At 41.7% G+C, this 22,281-nt stretch overlaps 1 protein-coding gene across 6 annotated transcripts in view; it reads right to left on the bottom strand.

Moving 5' to 3' along the window:
• The window catches only part of TPK1 (thiamin pyrophosphokinase 1), a 453,486-nt gene that overhangs the window by 336,800 nt on the left and 94,405 nt on the right, over positions 1–22,281 (bottom strand). For all 6 annotated transcript variants that reach the window (XM_030203717.1, XM_030203723.1, XM_030203748.1 and 3 more), the window contains exon 3: positions 13,527–13,598. In XM_030203717.1, the coding sequence (XP_030059577.1) occupies positions 13,527–13,598 (72 nt within the window). The remainder of the gene's footprint in view (positions 1–13,526; positions 13,599–22,281) is intronic.

Raw genomic sequence — 22,281 nt, 5'->3', positions numbered from 1 at the left:
TAATTTGAATTTATCTAATATTTTAGAGATTTCAGCGGAAGATGTTATACTAAGAACCACTTTATTGGTTTTGTTTGTCTTCCAACAGGACAAAGAGGCTTTATTGCATCTATTTTTCAGATCAACCAAATGTAACTTCTTAGGTGGGAAGATATCACTTATTCTGGATGCCATAAAAAGGACCCAAGCTAGAAAGAAAAGAAATTCAGTTCAACAATAAGAAATTTTAATTCAATGTTTAATTTCCTGGGAAAATGCTAGATATGTGTTCTATGAGCTATCACAGCTGCAATTTGTTCTGAAAGGGAAGGGTGTCCCTAGTGAGTAATCCAATTCTCTGCTAATCTAGGCTCTAAGAGTATAAGTATGTTTGAGTAAACATTGCCTTTACATTTACCTTGTGTGTGATTTAAACGTGGTAGGTATTTTCCATCTTCTTCTGGATTTCTCCTTTTTCTCCCTTTTTCTTTCCTCGATTCCTGATAAACTAGACTAATGGGATTGTGTTCCCCTACCAGCAGATGGAGGCAGAGAAGCTGAACTCTTCCAGTAACATCACCAGTATAAGCAGTTGCTGAAAACTACAGACAACACTTAAATCATCAAAAGATCCCTCAGGCCTATTGACAAAAACAGCTAATATGGACAACAGCATTCTTAACTGAAAGGCACTGAAAGAACCAGGGAGAACAGAAGACAACGACCCAATGATGGATATGCCCTCTGCAGTTTTTCTGGGTGTGCCCTGGACTGGTCTCACCCTCCTTTTCATCCTGATAGACCTGTCCAGACAATGAGGATGTACAAAAGCTTTATCCCTCAGGGCAGAAGGAAGACAAGGCCCCCTCCACCACTGCTCTGCCAAAGGAGGAATCCCACCTGGCGACATATCAATCTTGTAGTATTTGACAAAGGAGTGCAGTGATGACCTAAGTTGCTGTCTTGAAGATATCCTCTGGAGTGACCACCCGGAAGATGATTGAGCTCACGTGGAATGAGCCTAAAGTCCTTCTGGAGCAACTCTATAATTTAGAATATACATGACTTCAATGGCTGCCTCAGTCCAGTTTATCATGGAGCATTTAATAGCTACTTCACCTTTGCATGAACCAACAAACAGGGCAAAATGTTTCTGTGACTTCCTGAAGGCATTCACCACCTTCAGATAGCATAAGACGAATCTGCAAACATCCAGCTTACGTACAGCCCTATTCACTACTAATTTGGATGGCTTTGAGAATGCTGGCAGTGAAACCACCTTATTCATGTGTAAGGGAGAAACCACATGAAGAAATGAATGAACTGTCTGAATCATGAACAAGTCAAAATAAAGGGCAAATATAGATTTCTACATGAAAAGGCCTGCAGCTCTTAGATGCGCTTTGCCAAACAGTCACCAGGAAAGTCAGCTTCAGGGTAAAATCCTTGAGAAAGGCCTGTCTCAAGGGCTCAAAGGGGGGTGGTGGGTCCCTGTTAGTGCTCGTAGAACCAGGTTAAGGTCTTGTAATGGTAGAACTAGTCTGAGAGGGGGTCAAATCTGCTTAACCACTTTCAAAAAAAAAAAAAAAGAATGATCTCCACCTCCAGAAAGACTCCTTTCACTTTATCCCGATACAAGACAGACTGCCACTTGTACCTCATTAGAGTTAGAATCAAACCTTGCTCAAGGTCTCCCTGAAGAAAGGTTAAGATGGTTCCCAAATCTGCTTTCAAGCCAAACACCAGAACTCAAACACTCTTAACACACGGACATAGGCCATGGAAGTAAAAGTTTCATGAGCATTCAGCATTAGTGGGTATAACCAAAGCAGAGTACCCTTTAAGTTTAAAACATATCAGAAAAAAATATTTCTTCAGTAAACATGTAAATTAAGCTTTGAATCTCCTTGCCAGAGAATGTAGTAAAACACATCAGCTTAACGGGGTTTTAAAAATGTTTGAACATACTCTTAAAAAAAAAAGAAAAAAGTCCATAAACCATTATTAAGATGGACTTGGGAAAATCCACTGCTTATTCCTGGGATAAGCAGAATAAGATCTGTTTTACTCTTTTGGGTTATTGCCAGGAACTTGCGACCTGGATTGGCCACTGTTGGAGACAAGATACTGGGCTTGAGAGACCTTCACTTAATTCCAGTAAATTATTAACATATTAACATTAACATATTAGATGACGGCAGAAAAAGACCTGCACGGTCCATCCAGTCTGCCCAACAAGATAAACTCATATGTGCTACTTTTTGTGTATACCTTACCTTGATTTGTATCTGTCATTTTCAGGGCAGTACCTTTTGGACCAGAGTTGCAAGCAGATTATAAGATGTGTTTAGATTCATATTTCCAGGAATTTCAATTGTTTAATCTTACAGAACACTAATGATTTTAGTGTACTGTAATAATCCTCATCAAACTTGACCTAATATAGCAATTATGCCTTTACTTTCTTTCAGTAGGTCTATCATCCAAAGCTACTCTCGAGAGAGTCTGTAATAACTATGTTTCAAGTCCTCTAGTTAAACATAATTAACTCACTTGATTTAACTCATTGTAAAGTGCACCAAGAATATAATAATGTGAAGAAACTAAATGTAAAAAAAGGTATGCCATTAAAATATTAACCATAATCCAAAATATAGTTCTCTGATTAAACCCTTCAACCAAAACCTCTCATAAGCGCTTGCTTTTCTGTGGTCCTTTAATGTTAGAAAGGAGTGAGAAAGGAGTGAGAAGGCAGCTTAGTCAGTGGAAAAATTAATTCAGCTGCATGTATAAAATGGTAATAAAGAACATTTTACGCCAGCTGCTCTTTCGGAATGTCACACTATTTTGAAATGTATTAAAATGAATTTTAGATGAAAACAATTAAAATAAAAAGTGGAAAGAATGTATAAAATGTAAAAAGAGAAGGACGGTGCAGGCATGGTAGCAAAGGGTGTCAGGTTTAGTAGGGCTGTGAATTTATGCATTTTGTAATTGCAGAGTCCAGGGAATTGTGAATTCTATTAAGCTTTTTATATAAGTCCCTCTTTTATGAGCATAAAATCCAAAGTGAGAAAACAAATGGAAACAAGGTGGCAGAACAGTGAAACCCTATGACAACCACCCCTAGGTACATGCCAACACTGTAAAATGTTACAAAGAGATGGAAGGGTGAAAATGGCTCTTAAATTGGACATTCAATAATTAGGCATATAAATAGCTGAATGACTGGTGGATGTGAGGATTGCTTGGTCACTTGCACTGACTGGTGCAAAGGTGGCGGACCTCATTTGTTAACTGCTTAAGATTTTAGATACTGCTGGGGAGGAGCCAGATGTGGTATATACATGGGTAGCAACAAAATAGGAAAATGTGGAAGGGAGATTCCATATACCAATATAGAAGGGAATTTTAAAAGCTCTACAGATGTATTCTTAAATTTATTTATTTATTGCATTTGTATCCCACATTCCCCCACCTATTTGCAGGCTCAATGTGGCTTATATAGATTTGTTAACATTGTTATTCCAGGATATCAGATACAATTAGTAATGTGAAGCAATCAATGAAGGGAAGAGAGAGGAAGGAAAAGAGTGATTAGGGTATTTATAGAAGGTGGGTGTTCATAATTGAGTGGGTTGGTGAGGTGACTTAGTGAGGTAATAGGCTCTCATTGTAGGCCTTATTGAAGAAGAATGTTTTCAGAGATTTTCGAAAGATAGTTGTTTCGTTGATTGCTTTCAAGTCTGTAGGTAATGCATTCCATAACTGCATGCTCATGTAAGAGAAGGTAGTGGCATGCATCAGCTTGTATTTAAGTCCTTTGCAGCTGGGGTAGCGCAGGTTGAGAAATTTGCGGGATGATCTTGTGGCATTTCTGGGAGGTAGGTCCACTAGGTTTAGCATGTAGATTGGGGCATCTGCATGAATGATTTTGTGTACAATCGTGCAGATCTTGAACGCAATGCGTTCCTTAAGTGGGAGCCAGTGAAGTTTCTTTCTTAGAGGTTTTGCGCTTTCATATTTAGTTTTTCCAAATATGAGTCTGGCGGCCGTATTCTGGGCAGTTTGGAGTTTTCTGATTGTCTGTTCTTTGCATCCGACGTACAGTGCATTGCAGTAGTCCAGATGACTTATTACCATTGATTGTACCAGGGTACGGAAGATGTATCTTGGGAAGTAAGGTTTTACTCTTTTAAGATTCCACATGGTGTAGAACATCTTTTTTGTTGTGTTTTTCACGTGGGTATCAAGAGTGAGGTTTCGATCAATGGTGACTCCTAGAATTTTTAGGTTTTGTGAGACAGGAAGGGAGCAGTATGGTGTGATTATGGTGGAGAAGTTTTTTGTGTTATGTTGTGAGGTGAGTACAAGACATTGTGTTTTTTCTAAGTTTTAGTTGGAATGCATCTGCCCAAGTGTGCATTATTTGGAGTCTTTGGTTGATCTCGTTGGTGATTTCATCTAGATCATGTTTGAATGGCATGTAGATTGTGACGTCATCTGCATAAATGTAGGGGTTGAGGTTTTGATTGGCTAGTAGTTTGGATAGAGGTATCATCATTAGGTTGAATAATGTTGGTGAAAGAGGGGATCCCTGGGGGACTCCACACTCAGGTATCCATGGGGGTGATCTGTCCACATTCGTTGTTACTTGTTATTATCTTGTGGTCAGGAATCCTTTGAACCATTTGAGAACTGTGCCTCCTACTCCGAAGTATTCTAGTATATGTATTAGTATATCATGGTTAACCATGTCAAAGGCACTGGACATGTTGAATTGTAGGAGGAGGATGTTGTTACCAGTTGCAATTGCCTGTTTGCATGAGTTCATTGTGGACACTAGTACAGTTTCGGTGCTGTGATTCGTCCGAAATCCTGATTGGGACTCGTGCAGAATTGAATGTTTATTTAAGTATTCAGTAAGTTGTTTCGTCACTATGCCTTCCATGAGTTTGGTCAAGAGTGGAATAGATGCTACTGGTCGATAGTTGGTTAGGTCCATTGTGCTTTAAAAAAAAAAAAAAATTTATAAAAGCTTTTTAGAAGTTTTATTGCAGGGATTTTTTTTTTTTTTTGTAAAATAAAAAGGAGCAATGTCTCCAAATGGGTTAGGCTTTGCATACCATGACAGTAATTAACTTCAGTCCTAAAACAGCGTGGAGAATAACGGGGCTCATTTTCAAAACAGAAAAACATCCAAAGATATTTACACAAATTCCTTCTCAAAATGACTAAATCGGTATTTTTGAAACCTATTTTGCAGAAGTTTATCTATGCAATTTGTCTGCAGTGCATAGGAATATTATGGCAATCATATTAACGGAGAAGAATTTCTGAATTATTGCTATTAAGGTTCATACGAAAATTATGTTGATAAGTGGGTAAGTGGATAACAACATAATATAATGATATCAGGACAAGGTATAATTGTCAGTAATTAGGTTAAATGGATAACAACATAACATAATGATATCAGGACAGGGTATGATTATCAGTAATTAGGGTGTAAATAAAACAGGCAAAATAAAGAGTTCCAATATAAAATTGTGTCTGGTGTAGTATAGGAGTCAGATCGTTATGAGGGATCCATTTTGTACGCTTTTTTGAACAAGTCAGTCTTCAGTAGTTTCCGGAAGGTCATCAAGTCACGTGTTTTTCTTATAGTGGTTGGTAATTCATTGCATTGTTGTGTACAGATGTATGAAAAGCTATACGTATGTATTGATTTGTATTTAAGTCTTCTACAATTGGGATAATGGAGGTTTAAGAAAGTAAGTGATGAACTTTTGTTGTTTCTCTCTGGTAGATCTATAAGATCTGACATGTAAGATGGGGCATCTCCATAAATTATTTTATGAACTAAGGTGCATATTTTGAATGTAACTCCATCCTTTAGTGGAAGCCAGTGTAATTTTTCTCTAAGGGGTTTAGCACTATAGTATTTCGCCTTTCCAAATATCAGTCTGGCTGCGGTGTTCTGGGCAGGAGTTTCTTAATGGAATAACCACCAGCCCCAAGGGACATCCAGGTTTTCAAGGTTTTAATAGCAGATTCAAGTTCTTTGGCTTGGAGGGGCTGATTTAGAGCTTCCGCTGTCTCTCCAGGCAGATGAGGTAATCCAGCCCGATCCAAAAAGATGTTAGCAGCCCCACTCAGAATCTGCTCCATTTCCCCATACAGGGATTGAAAGTGCTCTTTCAAAACATCTGCAATCTTGTCACTACGTGTAATCAGATTGCCCGAGGGCTCACGTAACACTGGCACCACTAGAGATCCACACAAATGTTTAACCACCCCTGCCAAATGCTTTCCTGTGCAACTGCCAAATTTATAGAACTTTCTGGTAGATCATACTCCAGGAAGTACATTCATGAAAGAGAGTATTTAAGGCTGCCTGGGTTGAGTCTAGAGGATCCTTAGCCTCTTGGGATTTCGTTCGGATATATGACCGCTTCGCAAACCACAGCTGGTGCTCTAAGCAGACTATTCTTGCATCTAATTTTTTCTGCTGGGCACTAACATATGATATGATATCCTCTCTCAGCAATGCCTTCATGGTATCCAAAACAATTGAGGGTAGTCAATGTGCTGCGAGTTAGAAGCCAAATAGATCCCCACCGCTCACAAAAGTACTTCAAGAAGTCCGCATTCTGAGCTAGATACATTGGAAAGCGCCAACCCCTGGTTGCCCAGTGATAACTGGGTGCCTCCAAGTCAGCACATACTATCAAATGATCTGAGATGATTTCTGGGTCTAAGGTGGCCACCCAAATCAAGAAGAACAAATTCTGCTTTACAAAAATATAGTCAAGTTGGGATAGCATACCATGTGCTCTAGAGCGGCAAGAGTAATCCCGCTCCCCAGGATGCAATAAGCGCCATGCATCCACCATTCCCTGTACCATACTAAAAGTGGAAAAAAACCACTCGTGCCTGGCAGTCCCTGACCTTGCGAGCCCACCTTGGATGTACTGTCCTCACTATAGTGCATGACAAGGTTCATGTCTCCCACAACCATAAGCTCAACATCATGGAGAGGGAGTAACCTCTGAAGCAGCTGTGGGTAGGTGGTTTTCTCAAAAGGAGTGGGCCCATATATCACCAAAATGTAGGTCTCTCTGCCTTGCAGCCACATCTTTAACAAAAGATACTGCCCCTGAGTGTTTCTGAAAACAACCTGTACAGAATAGGACAAGGTCTTCCTAATCAAAATGGTCACGCCACCCTTCCATCCCCCAGATGATGCATAAACATGCTCCCCACCCAGTGGCGTCGAAGCTTAATGTGTTCATCATCCGTGAGCCTGGTCTCTTGGAAACATGCACCTCTACGAAGGGCTGTCAAACTTTTGGCAAAGAATCAGTTGGCCCACTGGAAGACAAAGAAATAGCAGAAAAACTAAATGAGTTCTTTGCGCCGATCTTCACCAAGGAAGATTTGGGTGGGATACCGGTGCCGGACAGGGTATTCGAAGCTGAAGGGGTAAACAAACATGTGGACAAAGGTGAGCCGGTTGATATTGTGTATCTAGATTTTCAGAAGGCGTTTGATAAGGTTCCTCATGAAAGACCACAGAGGAAATTAGAGAGACATGGGATCGGAGGTAGTGTCTTACTGTGGATTAAAAACTGGTTGAAAGATAGGAAACAGAGAGTAGGATTAGAAGGTCAATATTCGCAATGGAGAAGGGTAGTTAGCGGGGTCCCTCAGGGATCGGTACTGGGACCTCTGCTTTTTAACATATTCATAAATGACCTAGAGATGGGGGTAACTAGTGAAGTAATCAAATTTGCCGATGACACAAAGTTATTCAAAGTAGTCAAATCGCGGGAAGACTGTGAAAAACTACAAGAGGAACTTATGAGACTGGGCGTCTAAATGGCAGATGATGTTTAATGTGAACAAGTGCAAAGTGATGCATGTGGGAAAGAGGAACCCAAATTATAACTACGTCATGCAAGGTTCAGCGTTGGGAGTCACGGACCGAGAAAGGGATCCAGGTGTCATCACTGATGATACGTTGAAAACGTCTGCTCAATGTGCTGCTGCGGCTAGGAAAACAAATAGAATGTTGGGTATCATTAGGAAAGGGATTGAAAACAAAAATAAGGATATTATTCTGCCATTGTATCGCTTCATGGTGCGACCGCACCTCGAGTATTGTGTTCAATTCTGGTCGCCGAACCTCAAAAAAGACATAGTGGAATTGGAAAAGGTGCAGAGAAGGGCGAAAAAGATGATACAGGGGATGGGATGACTTCCCTATCAGGATAGGCTGAAGAGGCTGGGGCTCTTCAGCTTGGAGAAAAGGCAGCTGAGGGGAGATATGATAGGTCTATAAGATAATGAGTGGAATGGAAAAGGTCGATGTGGAGCATCTATTTACACTTTCCAAAAATACTAGGACAAGGGAGCATGTGATGAAGCTGCAGTGTGGTAAATTTAAAATGAATCGGAGGAAATTTTTCTTCACTCAACATGTAGTTAAACTCTGGATTTCACTGCCGGAAAAGTTGGTTAAGGCGGTTAAACTTAGCGGACTTCAAAAAAAGGTTGGACGGCTTCCTGGAGGAAAAAGCCATAGAATGTTATTGAATGGACGAGGGAATAATACAGTATTTCTAGGATGGATGGGACAAATTGTTTGTTCTTTTGGCCGCTGTCGGTGACAGGGTGCTGGGCTCGATGGACCCTTGGTCTGTCCCAGCATGGCGATGCTTGTGTACTCATCTTTTAACCACAATAAATCATTATCTCCTAACCCATGACTTTCTAATTTCCTCAGGAATCTTCCATGAGGTACTTTGTCAAATGCCTTGTGAAAATCTAGATACTCAATACCAACTGGCTCACTTTTACCCACATGTTTATTCACCCCTTCAAAGAAATGTAGATTGGTGAGGCAAGGATTTCCCATGACTAAATCCATGTTGGTTTTGTCTCATTAAGCCATGCTTATGTATATGCTCTGTAATTTTGTTCTTTATAATTATCTCTACCATTTTGCCTGACCCTAATGTCAGGCTCACTGGGTCTATAATTTCCTGGATCACCTCTGGAACCTTTTTTAAAAATTGGCATTAAATTGGCTACCCTCCAATCTTCCCAGGCAATTTGCTACTCTTCAGTTTGTCAAATTGGCCCATTACATCTTCCCAGTTTACACAGATTTGTTTCAGTTTCTTAGATTCATCAGCATTGAGTACCATTTCTGGTACTGGTATCTCTCCCAAATCTTTCTCGGTGATAACCAAAGCAAAGAATTCATTTAATGGCCTTGTTTTCTCTGATTGCCTCTTTTACCCCTCGGTCATCTAGCAGTCCAACTGATTCCTTTGCCTCCAATGCAATCTTCTTTTCAAAGTCTCTCTTTGCCTTCCCTATCAACACTTTGCATTTGACTTGCCATTGTGTATGCTGTTTCATGCTATTTTCAGTCAGGTCCTTCTTCCATTTTCTGAAAGATTTTCTTTTTGCTCTAATAGCTTCCTTCAGCTCACTTTTTAACCATTACGGCTGTCGTTTGGCCTTTCTTCCTCCTTTTTTAAATACATGGAATATCTGATCTGGGCTTCCAGGGTGGTATTTTTGAATAGTATACATTCCCGAAGTAATTTTTTTTTTACTTTTGCAGCTGCTTCTTTAAGTTGTTTTTTTTTTTACCATTCTCCTCATTTTATCATAGTTTCCTTTTTGAAAGTTAAATACTAATGTATTGGATTTCCTGTATGTACTTACTGCAGAGATTATATCAAATCTGATCATGTTATGATCACTGTTATCAAGTGGCCTCTGCACCATTACTTCCTGCACCTGATCCAGTTTCAAACAAGAAATATGTTTTATAATCACAATGTCACATGTGCTACCAGCTATGTTATGTATGCCATAATTTGTCCTTGCCCTAAGTGGGACAAACCATTCGCCCTTTTAAGATTCTGATGCAGAACACAAAGCTGTTTAAAACTGCAAAAAACACAAGCTCCTTTAGTTCAACATTGTATGGAGTTTCAACGCTCTTTTTCTTCATTTAGATGTTTGTGCCATCAATGAGTTCATGCAGAGAAATTGGATTGACAAACAATTTTACTTCGGCGAGATCAATTTTGGGTATTTACACTGAAGACTAAGAAGCCACATGGTCTTAACCAGAAAACAGAATGAAACAGTTTTTACTGAACCAGCGATGGAGGGTATTGGTTAATGGAAGCGAAATCATATGCTGCGTCTCTTGAAAAACAGCCATTTTTGAGTAGTGTATATACTGAAATGGAATAGTGCAGAAGTCAAGTGAGTGCACAGAGTTCTTAAATGTTGACATTTTGGAATTTTGAGAAGTACAAAGATTGAACTTATTTTAATTGTTTAGTGACATTCTAGCGTACATTTGATCCAATTTCTTCTTGAAGCAGCACTTGGTGAAATGCTGGCCATCGTTGGGTGAAGCTGGGATCAGATAACTTATGTACTCACACATACAGTGTAGCTAACTCATTTTGGAATATTTAAATTGCACAGAGCTTATAGGTGCATAATAGCATAAAGAAAAAAAAGGGGGAGTATGCCTGTGAGGTGTCTACCTATAAATCCTACTCAAAGAACGAGAAGCGTAGCCAGCAGGGCTCTTCCAAAAACAACAGGAGGATGAAGATAAAGATGCAAAAATACTTTATTCCTTAGAGTACCCATAAATCCTACTACAATCAAGCATATATAGTAGAGGTGTGATTCTGAGGCTTTTTCCTCCCCTCCATGGTTCATTGCTTACTTTAGTCGCCAACTCTTGTACAATGTTATGAAACAAGGAGTATTTGTTTTTCAGTTATGTTTAGCCCCCCTCCTCACCTTACCAGAAGGGTGCAATATTCAGAAGGCCAATGAAGGTTAAACCTTCGGGGCGCTTCTCCCTAGGTAAAACTCTTACCTTATCCTGTGTCACACGAAAAAGATTCACCCTTATATTTTTCTTAAATAAATTTACCGTATTTTTCGGACTATAAGACGCACCTAGGTTTTAGAGGAGGGAAATAGGAAAAACAAAAATTTTCCTTTTTCCCTCCTCTAAAACCTAGGTGCTCCAGTGCGTCTTGTCCGAATCCCTCCCTCCGAGTTCGGGATCGCCCAACCCACGGCCCTGTCACCACTTCTCCGTACTCACGTCACGCGATCTTCCCTGGTGGTCTAGTGACGTCGGGGCAGGAAAGAGCCCCCTCTTTCCTGCCCAGCCCGCTGCTCTCCATGCTCCTGTATGCAGCCTGACGGTCTCGGCGAGATTCAAAATGGCCGCCGAGAATTGAAGTCTCGGCGGCCATTTTGAATCTCGCCGAGACCGTCAGGCTGCATACAGGAGGATGGAGAGCAGCACGCTGGGCAGGAAAGAGGGGGCTCTTTCCTGCCCCGACGTCACTAGACCACCAGGGAAGATCGCATGACGTGAGTACGGAGAAGTGGTGACAGGGCCGGGGGGAGGGCGATCCCGAACTCGGAGGGCGGGCAGCCAGCCAGCCAAATCTACCTTCGGACTATAAGACGCACCCCCCCATTTTCCTCCCAAATTTTGGGGGGAAAAAAGTGCGTCTTATAGTCCGAAAAATACGGTAGTTTGTTCAAGTAAATAAAAAAAATCTTTAAAAAGAAATTTAGATAAGACCAACCAGGTCTTATCTAAATTCTGCAAATAGTAAAACAATTATTAACCAATAAATATTTACACAGAACAGAAAAAACAAAACAGAAAAAAAATGTAGTAGTTCACAACTAAAAGATTCTTTAATGGCAGAATACAGATCTCATTTTTTCCTGTGAGAGGAAGTTGTAAAAGCAGAGAGCCATAAGACGCTAGTCAGTCTGCCTCACAAGTTCCCCCTGCAACTATTCTCTCCTACCTTTATATTCTATAATTTAGACAGTTTGTATTTCTTCTAATTTACTATTCTGCTTATCACTTCTTGCTTTTTTTTTCCTGCTCTTACATCCCCCTTCCAAAATCTGAAGGCCAGGCATCCGTTTCCTGCATGCTTCTCTCACTACGCGACCCAGAATGCCCCTGTGAAATGCATGCTTCTCTTACAAGTCTACAGAACAAGCTGTGCTTGTGGTGTTTTCTGTTCTGCCCTCCCCATCAGGTTGTACAATACACTAGAGACCTTTCTTCTTGGTTCTGTCTTCACCCTCTGTATTGTATCACAGTGGAATCCATTTTAGGACTCTTTGTTAGTGTACACTGAGCCCAAAAATGGTCAGTTTTAGTGGCTAGTATAACACTCAGTTTTCAACAGTTACATCAACATTTCCTTGCATTTAATACAGGGAGAATTTTTTTTGGGAACAATATTAATTTGAGTAAAGGAAAAGAAAGAGCTGGAAGGCAGCCAGCGGTGTGCCACAGGGCTCCCCACTTTTGCCGACTCTCTTCAACATGCTGGTCCCTCTGGCCATTGCCCTATCCAAACTTGGTCTTAACCCGTTTATTTATGCTGATGACATCACAATCTCTATTCCTTTTTTAAGCAGACCTTAGCGAGATCCATGAGGAACTATGACTTAGATTACACACCATGCTCGATTGAGCCAACTCCTTTCAGTTCAAGCTCAATACTGAGAAAACCCATTGCCTCATTCTTTCCTCCCCTTATAACAAATATGCACCGCAAGCCTTAATTACTCCTGAGCTTACCCTCCCAATCTCTGAATCCCTGAAAATCCTAGGAGTGATAGTCGATCGAAACTTAATGTTGGAGCAACATACGACTTCTACCGTCAGAAGCATGTTCTTCACTCTTTGGAAACTTAAACGCATAAAACCATATTTTCCTAGAGACGTCTTTCGCACTGTAGTGCAATCACTGGTCATTACCCGTCTTGATTATTGCAATGGCATCTACTCAGGGTGCAAAGATGTGCTTCTGAAAAAACTACAGACAGCTCAGAATACGGCTGCCAGGCTCATTTATGGTGCATCTAGATTTGAAAGTACAAGGCCTCTGCGAGAGAAACTGCACTGGCTTCCTGTCAAAGACCATATCACTTTTAAAATTTGCGCTCTGGTGCATAAAATCATCTATGGTGAAGCCCCTGCATACATGGACACCCTAATCAACTTGCCACCAAGGAACTGCCACAGATCCTCACGAACGTACTTAAACCTCCATTACCCAGTATATAATGGACTTAAATACAAAAGCACCTATGCATCAACTTTCTCCTACTCTAGCGCTCATCTCTGGAATGAACTGCCTAAACTAGTGAAACTTACTACTGATCACCCTACTTTCAAAAAGCGCCTCAAGATCTTCCTATTTGGCAAAGCGTATGCCTCACTCCCAAAAGGCATCTCTACCTTCTGATCTGTCTTATCCCGGTGTCACATTACTCACCGCTGCTCTCTCTCTTTTACTTTACCTCACTTTGCCTTTTCCCCATTATACTTCTAGGACATTAATTGTTATGTAGATTGTTGTAAGCCACATTGGGCCTGCCCATGGGTGGGAAATTGTGGGATTTAAATGCTGTAAATAAATAATTAAATAAAAATATTTTATTACCTTTATTCCATAGATGATGAAAATGTCTGTCCAAAGGCTGGTTAAGAATCAGAAGACAAAACTTCATATTTCCTACAAAAAAAAAAAAGATGCCTTTACACATATAAGAACAGATCATCTTTACAATATTATAAGAAACTGCATTGCAATGTTTATAAATGCTATTTTATAGCATTTTCTCCATACACAGGTGAAGTATCTTAAGATAGAAAACAATTACCAATGTAGCTCAAAATAAAATGATACAATAAAAAATCATAGCTTTAAGAAACAGCAGGAAGTATAGCAGATGGTGACAGCCACAGGGAACCCCACGCAGACGAACCATATGCTAGTTCAAAAAAATATGTTTTTAGTCCCTGTTTGAATTATGGGATACAGCTTAACTCTCTCAGATTCTCCATCTCTAGACTGGTGCATAAAAATGGATAACAAAACTTCCATATCTGGCCAAAATGTGGGGCACTTGCCAGAGTAGCAGAGGAGCGTTTCTCAATATCTGTCTATTTAAGGCCAGTGGCGGATCTCTACTGACTGCATCACCATGATTTGTAACTATTTCAAGCAGATATGGATTCTCTGATGCCCACTTAAAGGAAAAATTAGCTCTTACCTGATAATTTTAATTCCATTAGTCCTGATGGATCAATCCAGAGACTTGTGGGGTTATGCCACAAGTCTGCCACCTCCAGCAGGTGGAGACAGAGAGAACACCAGAGCTCTCACTTATAGCCTCCTGTGCATCAGCCTCATTTCAAGTATGTGAAACAATAAAGCAGTCAAAACAAAAAGAGTAACAAAGAAATCTTCTGCCTCTGAAAATGACAATGAATAAAAAATACCAGACAAAAGGAGACAGGAATCAGGCAGCGCAAACCAATTTCACAGGAGGGCCCTGCCCTCACAGGAATAAAAAAATCCGCCCTGCTCTGCACCTCTATAGAAACTTTGTTGTTGTTGTTTTAATAGCATCTGCAAACCAAACGTATCCAATAACAGCAAAAAATGTACAAACAGAAACCAACCCTGGATTCATCTGTCGGGACTACTGGAAAGAAAATTATGAGGTAAGAACTATTTTTTTTTCTTCAATAGTGTCCCGCAGATCAAGCCACAGACTTGTGAGATGTAACAATGAAGTCCTCAAGTAGGGCGGGACATGGTAATCATTGCAGAAAGGACTGAGGCTCCAAAGGCCAAATCCCACAAGTCAAAACACCCAACCTATAATGCTTCAAAAATGTGTGCGCATAGGACTACACAGCAGACCTACAGATTTTGTCAATCAAAGTAAACTGTGATTCTGCAAAGGAAGTAGCCTGCAATCTCATGGAATGCACCTTCAGATTCACTGAAAAAAGAAATGCAGTCCGTATATCTTAAGACACCATAAGATTGTAACTTTGGACGCTTGATTACCCTTTCTGCATCCAGTAAACAGCACAAAAATATGATCAGACCATCTAAATTTGTTAATGACCTCCAGATACTTGACAAGGATCCTGCAAACATCCAGACACCAAAGGGAATGAAACTCTCCTGGATAGTCCTCCCTGCAAAAAAGAGGGGAAAGAAAATGGCTGATTCAAATGGAAACTAGAGATCACCATTACAAGGAAGGAAGGAACCGTTTTTATAGATACACCCGCCTCCATAAAGCAGAGGAATGGGTCTCTACAGGAGAGAGCTTGCAACTCTGACAGAAACCTTGCTGACGTGATAGCTACTAGAAAAACAGCTTTCAGGGTGAGACCCTTGAGGTTGAGCCTATCCAGATGTCCAACAGGGGGGGGGGGTTGGAAAGCCCAGAGGTCAGGGTTAAGACTCCAAGATGGACAAATCTCCCACCTGGGAGGTTGTAGAGGATTAACCCCGCTAAGAAAAAGAAAAATCTGAATCTTGAGTATTGTGTGCAATTCTGGTCGCTGTATCTCCAAAAAAAGATATAGCAGAATTTGAAAAGGTTCAAAGAAGAGTGACCGGAATGATAAAGGGGATGGAACTTCTCCCATATGAGAAAGGGCTAAAGAGGTTGAGGCTCTTCAGATTGAAAAACAGATGGCTGAGGGGGTTATGACTGAGGTCTACAAATCCTGAGTGGTGTAGAAAGGGTAGAAGTGAATCAATTTTTCACTCTTTTAAAAAGTGCAAAGACCAGGAGACACTCGATGAAATTACATGGAAATACTTTTCAAACAAATAGGAGGAAATATTTTTTCACTCAAAGGATAGTTAAGCTCAGGAACTCACTCCTAGAGGATGGGTAACAGCAGTTAGCGTACCTGGGTTTTAAAAAGGTTTGGACAAGTTCCTGGAGGAACAGCCTGTTATTGAGATGGACATGGGGAAGCTACTGCTTGCCCCAGGATTGGTAGCATTGAATGTTGCTACTAATTGGGTTTCTGCTAGGTACTTGTGACCTGGATTGGCCATTGTTGGAAGCAGGATACTGGGCTACATGGACCACTGGTCAGACCCAGTATGTCTATTCTTATGTACTATGAAAAATGTCCGGATGGGTGGCCAGGGAGGATTTCTGAATGTATCCAAGAAAACAAGCTAGTGTCATCACCTGGACCTTCAAGAAACTTATGAAAGCCTTAATTAGGGCTGTCTTGCAAGAAAGATAGGATTTTAGCCACAGAGGCCTCAAAAGGCAAAATGCTCCTGGCAGACCACCAGGATTCAAAGATCCTCCATACCCTTGCACACGTCCCAGAAGTTGACCGCTTCCGGGCCAGGAGCAGCATAGAAATCACATCTTTTGATAGTCCTTTCTTCTCAATCTCGACCTCTCAATAGCCAGGCCATAGAACCAAAGAAAGAGGGATCCTCCATCAGAGCGAGACCATGAGAAAAAAAAAGACCCCTCACAGGTGGCAGCTATAACGGGCTGTCAATCTGAAGCCTGACTATATCTGCATACCACAGTCTCCTGGGCTAATCTGGTGCTACCAGAATTACTGGGCTCCGATGGTGGGTGATTTGCTGAAGCACCCTTCTGATCATCAGCCAGGGAGCAAAATGTAGAGGACGCCTCTGCTGGCCAAAGTTGCAGAAGAGCATATTATTGTCTCAGAGCCTACATCCTTTCTTCTGCAGAAAAATCTGGGAGCCTTGGTGTTGAACTTCATGGCCATCAGGTCTAACACTGCGCTCCCCCACCTGGAAGATACTTCCCAGGAGTGTTCAAAAATCTCCAAGAGGACGCACAAATTCCAGCTTGTAACCATCTATGACCACATCCAAAACTCAGTGGTGTGAAGTAACCTTAGTCCATTCCTCTAGAAAGAGAGAAAGGTGCCCTCAATGTTGACATCTGTAGAATGGACCTGCAACCCATCATTGGGAGGCATTCAGGAACTGGAGGCTGGGGGATGTCCGTCACCCTAAAAGGGCTGCTGCTTTTGCTGGAACAGGGCCCTTTGAAACAAACTTGATTTTCCCAGGCTGTACCGCCTAGCATACTGAAACCTGGCACTAGATTGAAAGGAATGGAATGGAGCCATACACGTCCTCAAGCAAATGTTGTCCCTTGGATTTCTACAGATCTCTCACGATTTTCTCCACATCCTCTTCAAAGAGAAGCTTACTGCAAAAAGGCAGCTTTGCCACCCTTGACTTGGAGGCTGTGTCAGAAGCCCACTGCCTGAGCCAGAGCCACAGCCTCACAGTAACCACCAAGTAGATCTCCTTAGCAGAAGCCCATAGAAGATCATATAACAGATCCACTAAATAGGCTAAACTATCCACTAAGAAAGGCAGGTACTGAATTAAGTCCTCTGCCGTGGAAGACTTTTGAACCCAACTCAAGCAAGCATGGGCCGTTTAGGAGCCACAAACCGTGGCCGGCAAACATAATGCAGCCACCTCAAAGGACAGCTTAAGGGATGATTCTAATTTTCTGTTCTGCACATCCTTGAGGGCAGTGCCCTCCTCCACTGGAAGGGTAGTCATCTTGGTAATAGCAATCAATAAAGAGTCCAACTTAGGCAGCCGCAAGGATTCCAAGTGCTCAGAAGGGAGGGAATACAGCTGAGAGACAGCCCAGAAATACCCTCAGACTAGCATCCAGGGTGTCCCACTGTGCTAAGCACCTTCATAGCTGCATGAATATGAAAGGTCTTAGGCGGCTTTTTGGTGCTCGACATCATGGGATGGTGAGAGGTAGCCTCCAACGTCATGGGCTAAGGAGAGGAAAAATTAAGCACCTCCAGCACCTTGGTAACTAGGGAAGGCAGTTCTTCCATCTGAAAGAGTCTGGCCACAGTCAGATCACCCCCTATTCAGGGGGACTCTCCCCCTCCTCCAAAGTGTCCTAAAGAGAGTTGCACATCTGACCCCTGCTCTGACAGTAAGGAGAATTCATCAACTTCCCTCTGAAAATCCAAACATGCCCTTTTTGGCTGCTGCTCAGAAAAAGCCACTAGGGGGCAGAAGGAATCTCAGAAGAGCCATTTAAGCAAAAGCTTGGTGCATCAAAAGCAAAACTTGTGGTGAAAAAGGAGTGTTCAGCAAATCTGACTCCAAAATGCCAATAGGCAATTATAACCCCATGGAAGCACCCACAAGTGATTTCCCCATTGCCTAAGGAGAATCCGATACCAGCCTGACAGGAGAGGAGCACATCAGTGCAACAAAGATGGTGGCTACCAACGCATGGGACAAATGATACACAGTGAAACAGCCAAAATGCCAGCCGGCATCTCCACCAACATTCCTGGGGAGGCATGCACCAAAAGATCCATCTGTGGGATCTGCTGGAAGAGGCAAGACTGCTCACTCCACACACCTCCGATGCTGCTCGCCGGCTAGCACACTGGGAGCAATGCTTAACTGATCCTGCCAGGGCAGCATGGGGACAAGTAAAAGGTTAGTACTCACAGTTGCTAAGATTCTTAGAAAGTAGTTGCTGATAGAGACACTTCAGAAAAATGAAGAACATGGTGCTCAACACAGTTGGCAGCAGCACTGCTTGCTCCCTCAATGTGGCAACAGCCTTAGGAGGGAATTTTTCCCAATTAAAGAGGAAGAATAGCTTTTAAAGGCAGCCAGGGAGATCAAGCAAGGAGGAAACTGGAAGTGGGGGGAGGGACCTGGTAACATCAAGTGTACCTCTGAGTCCAAAACAGAGACTCTCTAAACTCAAAGCTCAACCAGACCTGCGGGACAAGCAGGAAGCCAGCACCACCACAGCTGCACAGGATATGACCACTCACTTGCTGAGAAAGAGAGAGCATTGGAAATGAGGCTGCTACACAGGAGGCTATATGGGAGAGCTCTGGTGTTCTTTCTATCTCCACCTGCTGGTAAATGGGCATAACTCCACAAGTCTCTGGATTGATCTGAATTTTAATTACCTTTTCCAAATTTCAGCTCAAAGAAGGTTTAAAATATATTCCTCCTCTGCTCTGCCTAAACTATGCTAAGTTAGAAGGCTAGTTAAAATCAGCTACACAGATCCCTGCCCACATGGGCTCACATCATAAGTTCTAAGTGAAGCAACATAAGGTGAAGTGTCTTGCCCAGGGTCACAGGAATGTTAGTAGGAGAAGCAGAATTTGAACTCTGGTTTCTCTGGTTCTCACCTTACTGCTCTAACCAATAGACAACAGTGCTCATTTTCAAAGCACATAGATGTCTCAAAATGGCCAAAAAATGTCCATCTGCGGAAAACGTCTAAATCAGGATTTCCAGAACGCAAAATTAAAACATTTTTCACAGCAGATCATCCTAATAGTAAAGGGGTGCTATTGGAGGCATGTTTTTGGGTGGGACTAGGATGGGCCCAAAAGTTGGACATCTTTCAGTAATAATGGAATAGGAAGAAATATCCTAGGCAAAAAAAAAACACACACACACACACAAAAAAAAACATTTTTATTCAGACCTCTTTCAATCACGTCTAAGTTACAAAAAAGTGCTCTGACTGACCAGCTGACCACTGGAGGGATTACAACTTGACCCCTCCTTAATCCCTCAGTGTATACTGTCCCCCTTCACTCCCATAAGAAGTGAATCTGAAAGGGGATACCAGGCTGTATGACAGCTATAGGTATTATGGGTATATTCAACAGAACAGCAAAGATGCAAATGGAAGAAAAAATAGACAATACGGTAAAATGGGTTAGACAAGGCATTTTTTTAGATAAGTTAGTGATAGGAGGAAGTAGAAAAGTGGCACTGTGAAACACAAAGGTGAAGGGGAAGAATATATAGCAGCTAATAAGATACAATGGCTTAACAAATATTTCTGTTCTGTGTTCACAGCTGAAGGGCAAGGAGAAGGACCACAGAAGACAGACTCAAATAGGAATGGAGGGGTGGTAGTCCCTAAACAATTTTCAGAGGACTGTGTTCATAATTGAGCTGGCTAAACTAAAGATGGACAAAGCGATGGGCCCAGATGGCATACATCTGAAGGAAGTTCTAGTGGATCCGTTGGCTGACCTTTTCAATGCTTCGAGTCAAGAGTAGTCCTTGAGGATTGGAGAACAGCAGATGTGGTCCCTCTCCACAAAAGTGGAAATAAGGAAGAGGTTGGGAACTACAGGCCAGTAAGCCTGACTTCTTTAGTAAGTAAATTAATGGAAATGCTTTTAAAACAGAGAACAGTAAATTATTTGGAATTCAATGGATTACAGGACCTGAGGCAACATGGTTTCACTTGAGGCAGGTCTTGTCACCCAGTTAAAGAAATTAATCAAATTTGTCTGACCTTATTTGACATAAGGGTTAAAGTGATAGTGCTTGATCATTATTAACGGAGAGGTTACTTATTCAAGTGGTAAAAAGCTCAATTATTCTAGTTCATGTGCAATCTTATTATTTAGTTTTGAGGATAGGTGTTATTGGTATGCCTTCTTGAACAGTTCAGTTTTCAGTAGCCTTCGGAAGATAGTGAGGTCTTGCGTTGTTTTTATGCCTTCGGTAGCGCGTTACATAGTTGCATGCAAATGTAGGAGAAACTGGTTGCGTATGTGGTTTTATATTTTAGCCCTTTACAGTTGGGGTCGTGGAGATTGAGGAATGAGCGTGCTGATCTTTTTGTGTTCCTAGTAGGCAAGTCTATAAGGTCTGACATGTAGGCTGGGGCTTCCCCATGAATGATTTTGTGGACCAGGGTGCAAACTTTGAACGCAATTCGTTCTTTTAATGGGAGCCAGTGCAGTTTTTCTCTTAGGGGTTTGGCGCTTTCGTATTTCGCTTTCCCAAATATGAGTCTGGCTGCTGTGTTTTGTGCGGTTTGAAGCTTCTTAATGATTTGTTCTTTGCATCCGGCATAGATAGCATTGCAATAGTCTAGACAAGACTAATAAATAAACTAAGTGCCCACAGTATGGGCCCTAAAATGACTGATTGGGACAGTAACTGGTTGAGTGGAAGGCAACAGAGGGTAGTGAAAAATGGACCTCATTCTGAGGGAAAGGATGTCACCAGTGATGTGCTTCAAGGTTCGGTTCATGGGCCAGTTATTTTAAAATATTTTTGCAAGCAATATTGTTAAAGGGCTGTCTGGTAAGGTTTGCGTATTTGCTAAGGTCTTCCTGTAACATTTCACAGTCCATAGGTGTTTTAACAACCTTGAATAGTTTTGAATCATCTGCAAATTTGATCGCCTCACTCATCGTTCCAATTTCCAGATCATTTATAAAAATATGTTAAATAGTACCGGTCCCAGTACAGATCCCTGCTGCACTCCACTGTTCACCCTCCTCCATTGAGAGAAATTTTATTTATTTATTTATGGTTCATTTCTACCCCACATTTTCCCACAAATGCAGGCATAATGTGGCTTACATGAGTTATAAAAAGAAGAAAAGTACAATACATGAATGCTATTGGAAGAATAAGAATGTAACGCTAACAACAGTAATAATGACTAAACAGCAGAGTTACTGATGGAGTATGTTTTTTCGAATAGGAACGTTTTAAGCGGGAGATTCATGGGATCAAGATGGCGTTCATGGGAGGAGCTGCGTTTTGAGGCTCTGAGACACGAGAAGGTCTGCTTGGCGTTTTTCCTTTCCCTACCCTAATTATGGTTAAGAGGAAAGGAAAGATCGGTGCTAAAGCCGCTCTTAGCACTGGGGAAACCACATCGCTAAAGCAGCCTACCTTAGAAGTCTTTGGGCTACAAACGTTAGGACCACAAGTTTCTGCCCAGGTTGGATCCCTGAAACAACAGCTTACCGGAGAACTTGGCGTGGAGGCGATATCGCTGAGCCCGCCTAATAGAGTTGCGCTGCCGAGACCGGGTGGAGAGACGGACCCTACAGGAGAACTTCATCTAGATAGTTTTGAAGCTGGTAGCGGCCCTGTGGGATTTTCGACGCCAGACGCGGCGACGTCTGAGCGCAAGGCGGGAAGAGTGGAGAGTATACCCGCTTCCATTCAGACGCCTTCACCAGTGAGACTCAGCGAACTAATTAGACCAGCAACTGTTACATTGGATACCCTATGGGATGCCATCCAGACAATGAATGTTTCCCTGCAAAAGATTTCATTTGAATTGACTGCTGAAGTGAAGGATGTTAAACATTCTCAACAACTAATGGAGTCGAGAACGGCGAAACAAGAGGAGAAAAGTGAGTTAAATTCTATTGCAATTAAAAAATTACAAACTCTAGTTGACAATGTTCTTATGGAGAAAGAAAGGGACCAAAGGAAAGTAGAATTTTTGGACAACCAACTTAGACGAAATAACTTGCGACTCTTAAACTTTCCTAAAAGTCCTTTATTACCTCCACTAGAG

This window comes from Microcaecilia unicolor, chromosome 1 (assembly GCF_901765095.1).
Source record: "Microcaecilia unicolor chromosome 1, aMicUni1.1, whole genome shotgun sequence".
NCBI classification, from domain to species: Eukaryota; Metazoa; Chordata; class Amphibia; order Gymnophiona; family Siphonopidae; genus Microcaecilia; species Microcaecilia unicolor.
This window is presented reverse-complemented; position numbering and strand designations above follow the sequence as displayed.